The sequence below is a fragment of the Urocampus carinirostris genome, chromosome 1 (genome assembly GCF_059441175.1).
Source record: "Urocampus carinirostris isolate Australia breed hairy pipefish chromosome 1, RoL_Ucar_1.0, whole genome shotgun sequence".
Classification (NCBI taxonomy): domain Eukaryota; kingdom Metazoa; phylum Chordata; class Actinopteri; order Syngnathiformes; family Syngnathidae; genus Urocampus; species Urocampus carinirostris.
In genome coordinates this window covers 41,645,101-41,656,459 of record NC_142349.1, presented here as the reverse complement: position 1 = coordinate 41,656,459, position 11,359 = coordinate 41,645,101, and the positions used below count along the sequence as shown (strand labels likewise).

At 40.4% G+C, this 11,359-nt stretch overlaps 2 protein-coding genes across 4 annotated transcripts; one reads left to right on the top strand and one right to left on the bottom strand.

The window, feature by feature from the left end:
* mrps7 (mitochondrial ribosomal protein S7) lies at window positions 1-2,947 on the top strand. The gene is made up of 5 exons (XM_088339493.1): window positions 1-220; window positions 1,420-1,611; window positions 1,982-2,045; window positions 2,120-2,287; window positions 2,371-2,947. Exons 1-5 carry the CDS (start codon window positions 177-179, stop codon window positions 2,590-2,592), a joined length of 690 nt encoding a protein of 229 aa, XP_088195619.1. The 5' UTR covers window positions 1-176; the 3' UTR covers window positions 2,593-2,947.
* Window positions 2,690-11,359, bottom strand: LOC148374678 (MIF4G domain-containing protein B-like). 3 transcript variants are annotated; one of them, XM_088339508.1, is made up of 6 exons: window positions 11,120-11,359; window positions 10,283-10,363; window positions 10,110-10,219; window positions 9,722-9,877; window positions 9,403-9,495; window positions 2,690-7,464 (listed from the first exon to the last, which is right to left on the bottom strand). In XM_088339508.1, exons 1-6 carry the CDS (start codon window positions 11,136-11,138, stop codon window positions 7,237-7,239), a joined length of 687 nt encoding a protein of 228 aa, XP_088195634.1. In that variant the 5' UTR covers window positions 11,139-11,359; the 3' UTR covers window positions 2,690-7,236. The 3 variants fall into 3 exon arrangements, with proteins under 3 accessions (XP_088195634.1, XP_088195651.1, XP_088195643.1); XM_088339525.1 differs by lacking the exon at window positions 11,120-11,359 and adding an exon at window positions 11,032-11,105; XM_088339517.1 differs by lacking the exon at window positions 11,120-11,359 and adding an exon at window positions 10,765-11,023.

Here is an 11,359-nt window from a genome sequence, read left to right as displayed (position 1 = left end):
AACATAAATATAATACACTTTGAGGCAAGATTCACAGTGAATTTTAAACAAATGTTTATTTTTTGGTATTACTCATATTTTTAGAACCCATGTGTGTTATGAATTTCTAAAGGCACCTGCACCGGCAACCAAGTTGTGTCGGGGTCCTAAGAGGCGTTCGGGAGGACCTTATCAATATGGCGACTTCCTTCTCTGGAATGTTAAAACCTTGGACGCCCAGGTAATGTTGCACTTTGGACGTTTACAGAGTTATGTAGTTCACCTTAAATTATACTGAAAGTATTTTTCATATTGCTATACGACCATGGGAAATGTAGTTGACGGTTTATTGACAAGCCACACAATTTGTATAGCCAACATTGCAGTCTCGTATTACATATTTCAAGTATAATTCAACCCCTTGAACAATATTTTTCTTTTTAGTTAAAAAAGTAATTGAGCATGAGTTATATATAAGACTGCACAGTCCCACAAGTATTGTTGTTATAACACCCCCTGATGTCAGACCTACATAAGAGCAAGGACAACAAATCAAGAAAATACAGTAAGAAGAAAAACGAGAAACCTTGTATGGTAAACACTTGAAGTAATCCCGTTTCTAGGACTACCAGATTAGGATAGAGGTCGAGCAGACACCAGTAGACAAAACCTAGGCATCATCAGCAATAATCATTAGTAAGAACAGAAATCGTGCAAAAGTCAAAGACAGCAACGACGAAGCTTGCTATTTCAACCATCCTGTCGATGCTTCAGGTGATGGCGTGCATCAGGTCCAGATGCTGGTCAGAGCATGGCCTCATTCTCTTCGCACAAACTCGTTTTCATGGAAAAAAACGCACTGTACAATTTTGACTACAATTTGCCTGGTTGTCTGTATTTAAATATCTTCACATTATTTTGAATAATATATTTCGTTTCTTTTGATCAACTGAACTATTGTATCTACTGTCTCACTTTTGTAGTGATGGTTCTATAGCCTCTCCATCAATTTTAACCTTTGGCACCAGATACATTTTGCAGAATAATATTTTATAAAAGGGTACTGGTTAGCATGTTTGCATCACAGTGTTAAGGCCCCTGGGTTGATTCCAGCCAAAGGCCTTCCTGTGCGGCGCTTGCATGTTCTCCCTGTGCCTGTGTGGGAACTACGGTTTCTTCCCATATTCCAACACCAACAACATCCATCGTATCGGTTGGCTGATCCAAATTGTCCCTCAGTATAAGTGAGTGTGTGAATGGTTGTCTGTCTGTGTGCCTTTCGATTGGCTGGCAACCAGGTCAGGGTTTCCCCTTCCCACAGCCTTAAGACGTCTGGGATAGGCTCCAGCAGTCCCGTGACCCTAGTGAGGATAAGTGGTGCAAAAAATGGTTATTTTGTATCCAAACCTGCTCATTAATAGACAATGACTGCTTTTTCAGGGTGTTGGCGATGCGATGGAGCCGCTACAACCCGTATTATCTTGAACCAGAAGTGAGGAAGGAAGCCTATGAAAAACCACAGTCGGAACTCAGCGAAGAGGAGAAGGAAGAACAGGCGTTGAAAGCTCTCAGCCCCATCAAGGCTGCGAAAAACAGCATCACCAGCTCAGTTTTCCACGATCCTGTAATCAGGTGCCACTCAAATAATTTATTAATCAGATGTTGTGACTATATGATAGCTTTGATTTAAAAAAAATGCAGTGTTGTGTTGAAATAATAAAATTATTGTTTTTATACATATATATATATATATATATATATAAACTTTACACAGACTTCCCAATCCATAATTGCCTCGCATTCCCCCCACCCCACTTTTTTAACCTTAGTTTGTTTTATTCTTGTTTTTAAATGTGCTCTGAAATAAAATGCACTATTATTATACTTGATCTTCGTATTTAAATTAATAAAAAAGTAAATTAAAGAAATTCCTAGTTACTTTCCAGCGCTGTCGGCATCATATGCAATCACTGTATAATCACTGATCACTTTCATATTACAGCAAGTTCATCAACTTGATGATGAAGCATGGGAATAAAATTTTGGCAAGGGAAATCATGACTGAGGTGCTACAAATACACTAACATGTATTTATAACCTCATCAGCAAGTCAGTAAAGGAAGTGCTGTTCATTTTGTAGACATTGGAGAATATTAAAAGGACACAGGTAGAGAAGTACCTCAAGACACCAGAGGGGAAGAGAGAGGAGATAGAGTGCAACCCTTACGCCATCTTCCATCAAGCTCTAGACAACTGTAAGCCTGTTGTTGGTCTTGCCAGCATCCAGAAAGGTGGAAAGTTTTACCAGGTAAGTTGTGGTAATGGTAAAAGGCAGAAAAAAAAATACAGTAGAATTGAACCCTAAATATTCACCATGCTCTCATTGTTTAGGTTCCTGTGCCTCTAACCGACAACAGGAGGCGATTCCTTGCCATGAAATGGATGATCACAGAGTGCAGGGAAAACAAGCACCGGCGCACGCCCATGTATGAAAAACTCTCCCAGGAGCTGTTGGCAGCATCAGTTAATGAAGGAAATGTCTTTAAGAAGAAGATTGAGATGCACAAGATGGCTGAAGCAAACAGAGCTTATGCACATTATCGCTGGTGGTAGAAGTGAATAGGACTGATACTTTTTTTTGACTTGTGTGTGTGCGCGGGGCACGTTTTGTAAATATTGTATCATAAAGCTAAAAGGCTGTCTCAATACATCAGTTTTGATTGGAAAGGAGAATTTATTTCATTAGTTTCATTTTTAAATATGGCTCCAATATGTTACTTGTATGAAAAAAAGGTATCGCTTAACTAGCTGGGTTTTAATACACCAAAAATATGTACATTATTTTACATAATTGTGTTAAATTTAGTAAATTGCTCCATCTAGCCAATCAGATCATAATCTGCCTTGTTCTACAAGAAGCACTGTACCCTCAAAAGTTTGCAAACAATAAAGAACATTTCAAACAGGACTTGTACCGTCCAACACTATGCAATGCAATACTGTTGGGGACATTTTGTCAAAAATGTTCTTGCCTATGAAATTCTATGGAGTGCCTGTTTGGCTGAATTTGAAGCAAGGCTTTGTGCGATAACAATGCAGTAATTAGAGAAAATATTTGCCCTGTCTATTCAAGGTATGCTCATGATTGCTGAGCATGATTTACAAAACGGCAGGTCATGTGGATGCAAAAATATTTGGGAAGGTCACTGAAATGTTGTTTTGCCACAGAGGTTCTCTTTTACTGACATGTAGTCATATTCCACTTTTGCTGCAACCGAACCAAGAAGTTGACATCAAACAGAACAATGTAATATATGTAATTACTGGTAATTTTGTCATGCATACATTTAAGAATACAGCCAATTTTCTAACTTTTTAACATCTTGAGAGTCTTTTGTTTTAAATCACGGTCTAAAAATGAATATACAAACTTCAGTGAGATATGTTCACTTTATCCGTATTCAAATTTCAAGATAAACAAGGCTGATATCTTAAAACCTCAAATGTATTGGAACTCAAAAGAACAGTTTACACTTTTTTACAACCATCTTCCACTTGGGGGTCAGGTCGCGGAACAAGCATCCTCAACAGGGAAGGCCAGATCTTCCTATCCCCAGCCACTTTGTCCAGCTCTTCAGACGGGATCCCGAGGTGTTCCCAGGCCAGCCTAGAGACGTTGTTTCTCTAGCATGTCATTGGTCATGCCCAGGCCTCTTGCTGGAGAAAACATGCCCGGGATACCTCCAAAGGAGGAGTCCTGGAGGTATCCTTACCAGATGCCCAAGTCACCTGAACTGGCTCCTCTCAACTCGTAGGAATAGCAGTTCTACACAGAGTCCCTCTCGGATGACAGAAAGAGACTAAACACCCAGCGTAGAAAACTAATTTCAGCCGCTTAAACCTGGGATCTTGTTTTTTTTTTTTTGTTTTAATCACAACTGTGACTACAGGTGAGGGTATGAACGCAAACAGAGAACTTTGCCTTTCGGTTCTCCTTCACCACGACAGACAAGTCCAGAGTCCTCATGCTGATCTGCCCGTTCATCTCCTGTTATTGTCTTATTTTCATTTGTGAACAAGACCATGCGATACTTGAACACCCCCAGTTGTCTCAGGATCTCATCCATAAACTTATTTTCCTAAATTGGCGGTCTCAATCTCAATTTTCTTGGGGGCAGCCAGAGATTGCATCTGTGTGAGTTTGGGCTTTATCAAATTTTCTACAAGAAAAGCACCGGTTTAAAAATATCACTGTTCTCAAATGTTTTCTACAAATATTTTCCATTTTTTACTTTTTTTGAATTTATTAAAAATAGAAAACAACGAAATCACATTTACATAAGTATTCACAGCCTTTGCCATGAAGCTCAAAATTGAGCTAAGGTGCATCTTTTTTCCACTTATCATCCTTGAAATCTTTCTACAGCTTAATCGGAGTCCACCTGCAGTGAATTCAGTTGATTGGACATGATTTGGAAAGGCACACACCTGTCTTTATAAGGTCCCACAGTTGAGTGTGCATGTCAGAGCACAAACACCAAAGAACTGTCTGTAGACCTGCGAGACAGAATTGTCTTGAGGCACAAATCTGGGGAAGGATACAGAAAAATGTCTGCTGCTTTGAAGGTCCCAATGAGCACAGTGGCCTCCATTATTCATAAATGGAAGACATTTGGAACCACCAGGACTCTTCCTAGAGGTGGCCTACTAAACTGAGCGATCGGGGAAGAAGGACCTTAGTCAGGGAGGTGACCAAGAACCCGATGGTCACTCTGTCAGAGCTCCAGCGTTCCTCTGTGGAGAGAGGAGAGCCTTCAAGAAGCACAACCATCCCTGCAGCAATGAGCCAATCAGGCCCGTATGGTAGAGTGGCCAGACAAAAGCCACTCCTTAGTAAAAGGAACATGGAATTTGCCAAAAAGCACCTGAATGACTCTCAGACCATGAGAAACAATATTCTCTGGTCTGATGAGACAAAGATTTAACTCTTTGGTGTGAATGCCAGGCGCCATGTTTGGAGGAAACCAGGCACCGCACATCACCAGGCCAATACCATTCCTACAGTGAAGCATGGTGGTGGCAGCATCATGATGTGGGGATGTTTTTCAGCAGCAGGAACTGGCAGACTAGTAAGGATAGAAGGAAAAATGAATGCAGCAATATATAGATATATCCTGGATGAAAACCTGCTCCAGAGCGCTCTTGACCTCAGGCTGGGGCGAAGGTTCATTTTCAGCAGGACAACGACCCAAAGCACACAGCCAAGATCTCAAAAGATTGGCTTCAGAACCACTCTGTAAATGTCCTTGAGTGGCCCAGCCAGAGTCCAGACTTGAATCCGATCGAACATCTCTGGAGAGATCTGAAAATGGCTGTGCACAAACGTCTCCCATCCAACCTGATTGAGCTTGAGACTTATTGCAAAGAAGAATGGGCAAAACTGCCTAAAGATAGGTGTGCTAAACTTGTGGGATCATATTCAAAAAGACTTGAGGCTGTATTTGCTGCCAAAGGTGGATCAAGAAAGTATTAAGCAAAGGCTGTGAATACTTATGTAAATGTGATTTCTTAGTTTTCTAATTACTGCATTGTTCTCGCACAAATTCAAAAAAGTTAAAAAAAAAAAAAAATTCACATTGTCATAATGGAGTATTTTGTGTAGAAGTTTGAGATAAGAGATTAAATTAATACAATTTGGAATGAGGCTGTAACATAACAAAATGTGGAGAAAGTGAAGCGCTGTGAGTACTTTCCGGATGCACTGTGTATGTATATATATATATATATCATCTCATTAGCCGTACCGCTTATCCTCATTAGGGTCGCGGGGGGGGGGGGCTGGAGCCCATCCCAGCCATCTCCGGGCAGTGGGCAGGGGACACCCTGAACTGGTTGCCAGCCAATCGCAGGGCACAAAGGGACAGACAACTCATTCGCTCATTCACACCTAGGGACAATTTGGACCGGCCAATTCACCTGAAATGCATGTTTTTGGAATGTGGGAGGAAACCGGAGTGCCCGGAGGAAACCCGTGCAAGCACGGGGAGAACATACAAACTCCGCACAGGAAGTATGGAGCTGGATTTGAACCCACGACAGGTTCCCATGACATGAACTGTGCCGCACAAGCGCTAACCACTGCGCCGCCATGCTGCTATATATATATATATATATATATATATATATATATATATATACAAAACAAATCTAACCAGCTTTTAGTCTGGTTGGAAACATACCAAATTTAACCTTGAAATGTTTTCTCATTAAAACAAAAGCCATCATGATGTATAAAAGTACAATATATAAAACAATAACAAAACACTGACTTAAACTAAATTGTTAATCTATTGCACATTCCTTACATCAGGGTCGGGAACCATTTTGACCCAACGAGTTAACGATGCAAACATATTTTGATTTTCTTTTCTTTTTTTGAAAGAGCCAAACCTTATATTTTAAGACGAAATTTGCAAAACCGCCCAACCTGTTCTCAAGACAAAAGCAAATTCTTCGACACATTTTATTTTACTGTGTGACGTATGATAATTGGATAGAATCTATACAATTATAATAATTCCAGGGCCTGCGTCCCATATGAATATAGAAATACCTCTGAAAATACGTCTCCCTCCCACAGTTACTTAGGAGAGTTGAGGCTCATTTTGACTACGAGGAAAGTTCTTTTGTAAAAATATCACCAAATACTGCAAACAAAAGAGAATACTGTCTACCTTCAGTGAAAGCTGTTCTGGGCGAGAAAGAGTGCGCGCACTGTTTGTATAGCTACGCCCATTCTTTTCACCCAATCAAATTGCTCTCGGTGCTTTGCTAGAGTTTTTGGGTGTTAAAAGGTTTATTCTGTGAGATTTCATAATAAAATGTCTCAACATTGAACATAGACTTTCAATGAGCTTCCATTTAACGGATTTAGCGATTTACAGGCAAAACGGGCTCTGATGATGTGACACATTGAGTGTAAACTGTAGTTGAGACTGCGTCCAATATACATTGGACTGGACCCTATCATAGACAGAGGTGTCTTGCCTTTGCATCTGCCTCAATTGGCCATGTATGTAACAATACCGTTTTTTAAAAACTCCATTTTATCTCCAAGCCAGATGTACTTTTAAATAAGCCATAGAGTATATGGCTCGCGAGCCGTAGGGTCCCGACCCCTGCCTTACATACATCGAGAAAACTGGTGTATTCCACCTCGACGCCCTTCCTACCACGATAGCCCCAAAGCCATTGCAATCAATCTGCTATTTCACTATAGTAGTATGTGCGCGCTGTGCCACTAAGCACCCAGCCCCCCGCTCTGAATTCCAGAATCTCCAGTAGCAAAAGGCGGGACATGGAAGTGAGGCTCTCCTGAAGCAAAAAGCCATCACGCAGCAGGTAGAAAAGCTCATCCATGCGCTGGCTGTTGGACTTCTCTAGCAACTCCCCGATACGATGTAGTTGCAGCACCAGGCAGTCCACCTGGAAGGACAAATACAGAAATGTGACTAAAGTAAAAGAACAGTGCAGCAAAATGCAACAACCTAAAACATGATTGTCGTGGCACCTGTGCAATGCATAAAAATTCAAAAAGCTTACAATCAAGTTGGGAAATAGTGTGTAAACCAAATTCAATAACGTGTCCTTTAGGCTCAACTTATTTTCAATTATTTTATCTAAAAAGAAAAATATTGTTCAAGGGGTTGAATTATACTTGAAATATGTAATATGAGACAATAAATACACGTGTTGTTTGAGGAGTAAATCTATGGAATGGATTTGACGACGCGATAAAGATTTCTTCTTCCTTGTTGGGATTGAAAACATTTTTTTTAAGAAAAATGATGCCTGCCGTGACAATTAGGAAATTAGAGCCGTTTGATGAAAGTAAGGGAACACACTAATCAAAATTAGAGAAGACCAATGATTTGGGCATAGAAGATATAATCTGAAGGTTACAACAGTCAGCCATTAGTAAGCATTGTATTGGCCTCTACTGTGAAAGACTTCAGCACATATGCAGCCACAGAATAGCACTAGTTTCTCACACTGATCTGGTGTGGTTTTGGTTTATTCTTCTTCCAGCCTCCTCCAGTTAGGTGATTGTAGTTTCTTGACCATAACTTTGTCACCAAGGATTTTCCGGAGGATTTTATAGGGAAGAGCTCAGGACTCGGGCCAGGTCGTGCCATTAATTCGAGGTTTTCACCTTACCCGTTTTGCTGTGTCACATGGAGCATTGTCCTGCATGAAGACTTCAGGCTTATTGGGCAATGAACGCAATTAAGGATCCGCGTGCTGTTTAAGAAGGCTCTGATACATGTTTGCATTCACTCAGGCATGAAGCTGTACCAGAGGCCCAACTCCTGCTGCAGAAAACATGCCCAAAACCATGACATTTCCTCCACTGTCTTGTCTACACACTTTGGATTTAGTTTTTCTCCAATGTGTCACCAGAAATAATGCTTTCCATCAGACAAAATAAATAAAAGTTGCTTTCATCACTCAAGCTAACTGTGGACGAGTTATCCTGTCTACACAACATGCTCCTCAGCAATGCTCAGTCAAGGTTTTTGATTCTTCTTGCTAATGAAAGGTTTTGTCACTGCAGTCTGGGCGTTCGGTCCTGATCCTCTTACATGGCGAGACAGATCCTTAGCATGGTCAGCACCAAAATGGTAAGCAATTCCAACTGCAGAGTGGAAACTATTGCCCATTGACAGCTTCTGCAGTGACCTGTCCACTTGCATTCATCTTCTGTGGACGACCAGCCTTTTTGGGTGACTTGAAGGAATTTATAGTTTTGTAAAGATATAATATTCTTGAAATCAAAGATTTGGAACGATCAACTTTTCTTGCTATGGCTGATAGGGTCATTCCTTTCGTTTTCATCTGGACAACCTGCTGCCGGAGGCTTTTATTAACTTTAGAATGGCCCAACATCTTGCAAAGTCAGTAAAACTAGCAGTTAGAATGCCAGTTAAATAGGAGTTGAGAGATAATCTAGTAAAATAAGCACTATGCGCTAGTTAAATACCATTGAATGGGAGGCACCTGAAAGTGTTGTCTAATTTTGATCTGTGCATTTTTGGCAAATACAATAATTTTGTTGGGGTTCAATTTCCAATATGTGAAATATTGTTGGAGCTGAATAAAGACACAACATGTCCTTAAACCTTTTAGCAGTGAAGGTGCCATTGTTTTCTTCCAGAATTCTCCTCAATTTTTGTTCTTCAGTCTCTGGCCAGGAAAAGCTAATAGTATATTCGGGTGCTGTTGAAGAAGCTGTTTAGTTTCCTTCTTATGCAGTGGAGTTTTAATTTGCACTTATTCAGTAAATTATTAAACACAAACCACACAGACCCAAACCATAATTCAAAAGTGTTAGCTAGCATGTAAATAAAGCCCAGTCTTGCTCACCTCTTCTTCATTCATTAGAGCGTCGGGCTGCGCCAACCTCATTAGACAATCGTACACTGGGTGGACCAGTGCCACCAATGGCATGTTATTTACCTGAGGGACATCACAAGAATGTGTACATAAGTGAGGCCAGTTCCCTTAAATGGCTTATCATGACCATTGCCATCATACAGCAAGCTCTTTTTAATAATTTGTAAAAACAACACCCATGCAAAGATCAAAAGTGAGACACGCATTTAAAAAAATAATTGTTATGCAACAAGAAGGGATCTCATCAATCCTGCCTTCTCAACATTATTATTAGTCTTTAAATGCTCACTTTGATGTAGTCGTAGATGTTGCAGATGAAGGTGACGAAGCAGATCCACTCTTGCAGGGAACGAGCACGAGTCCCCTCACGTTCTTTGAACTCCTGCTGGAGTCTATTCAGCAAGTTCCTCCTGAACACGCTGCCGTTGTTCTGCTTCGCCTCAGCCTGTACCACATATTACTTTACAACCAAAGAATAAGACTCTAATTCCTTACTTCCAACAGATACTTCTTGCTTTGTGCAATTTAATTTGGAGAATATGTTTATGGTACAAAAATGTGGTTTCACAAATGCAATTGATTTCATAAATAGCTTACTCCTGATTAAGACACCCGGTCCTCGCAATAGAAAGGAAGTGGTTTTCTATGGGAACAGCATCACCTGACATTGCAAATACCTGCACAATAGTGTAGCAGATGCGTCCTGACTCTTTGCTGAAAACTTGGTCCTTTAGGGACTGATCCACAATGATGTCAGACACCTTCTCCAGATTCACTGATCCTGGATCTGGATGACAATATGGCCAAGTCGATTGACAAGACTATGATTTTTTTGGGCGTTTAAGCTTACCTTTCAGGGCTGTTTTGAGCAGCATTTGAGTGTCCTGGTCAAATGACTGGATCTTGTAGTCTTCTGGAACGTTTTCCATAGCTGTAGAGATCAGTTTCAAACAGGCTTATTTTGTGAATTGTGAAAGGTCACAGGTTCAACATTTGTTGGCATGGAGAGGGATGGGTCCACCAGGCTGTACTTGCCCAAGACACACCACAGGAAATAGTGCCCCCACGACCCTACTGGTTTGAGGATCCACCCATCAGCCCGTCATGTTCTACTGCACTTTCTAAATCTGTAATTTCGAGTAACGTATGAATGGTTTTCTGACAAAAGCCCAAATCTGTTTGACAGGCACACGAATGTGCTGACCTCACTAAATGTGCCGATTTGACGGAACAGCGGGGGTACTCTTTCTTTCTTGACTACTGTACATTCTTCAGCACAACACAAACTTATTCTTAACACTTATTCTTAACTGAACTATTAAACAGACGTACACAGCAATGGCTTCAAAATCCTGTGGTGTCATCAAATTGGCTTCAGACTAAAAAAAGCAAGGATTAACGCAAGTAAATTCGGGTCACATTAACACCGCAAAGTGTTAAATGAACAAGTTTGAAAACAATTATAAAAAGAAAAAAATGGTTTCCCAACGAAATAGATGAGATGCCAAAAATCATGCTACCGCCCCTTCTCTCGTACACACACATTTGTCTCATTTTACACTTAAATCAAACATAATGCTAACAAGCTAGCCAGCTCACTTGTTGCTAAACTCAACACGTAGCAGCAACAAAACACAGAGTTGGATAACCAGCTTGGAAGACACGCCTTTTATATTTTGTCACTTACATTTACTGACTGCATGCATCGTAAACTTAATTGAAGACTATTAATGTCTTTGGGAGATCAGCTGTACAAGAGCATTCAAAGATAGTATATACGAACAAGAACTTTCACATGTCCAGTCGCAGAGGTAAATTCAGTTTTTCAAAGATACAATCTTAGCTCAAGATAATAACCAGTCATTAGACTGTTTCCATTAAACCTTATAAAAAATTGCATGTTTTTTTATTTTGATTCATATATTTA

Excerpts from the sequence above, each read along its gene's own strand:
- LOC148374678 (XM_088339508.1), bottom strand. Across the intron at positions 10,220-10,282 it reads GCTCAAAACAGCCCTGAAAG|ATCCAGGATCAGTGAATCTG; the intron begins GTAAGCTTAAAC and ends ATTGTCATCCAG. Across the intron at positions 9,496-9,721 it reads ACATCTACGACTACATCAAA|GTAAATAACATGCCATTGGT; the intron begins GTGAGCATTTAA and ends GATGTCCCTCAG.
- mrps7 (XM_088339493.1), top strand. The coding sequence starts at position 177 with ATGGCGACTTCCTTCTCTGGAATGTTAAAACCTTGGACGCCCAG. Across the intron at positions 1,612-1,981 it reads TTCCACGATCCTGTAATCAG|CAAGTTCATCAACTTGATGA; the intron begins GTGCCACTCAAA and ends TTCATATTACAG. Across the intron at positions 2,288-2,370 it reads AAGGTGGAAAGTTTTACCAG|GTTCCTGTGCCTCTAACCGA; the intron begins GTAAGTTGTGGT and ends CTCATTGTTTAG.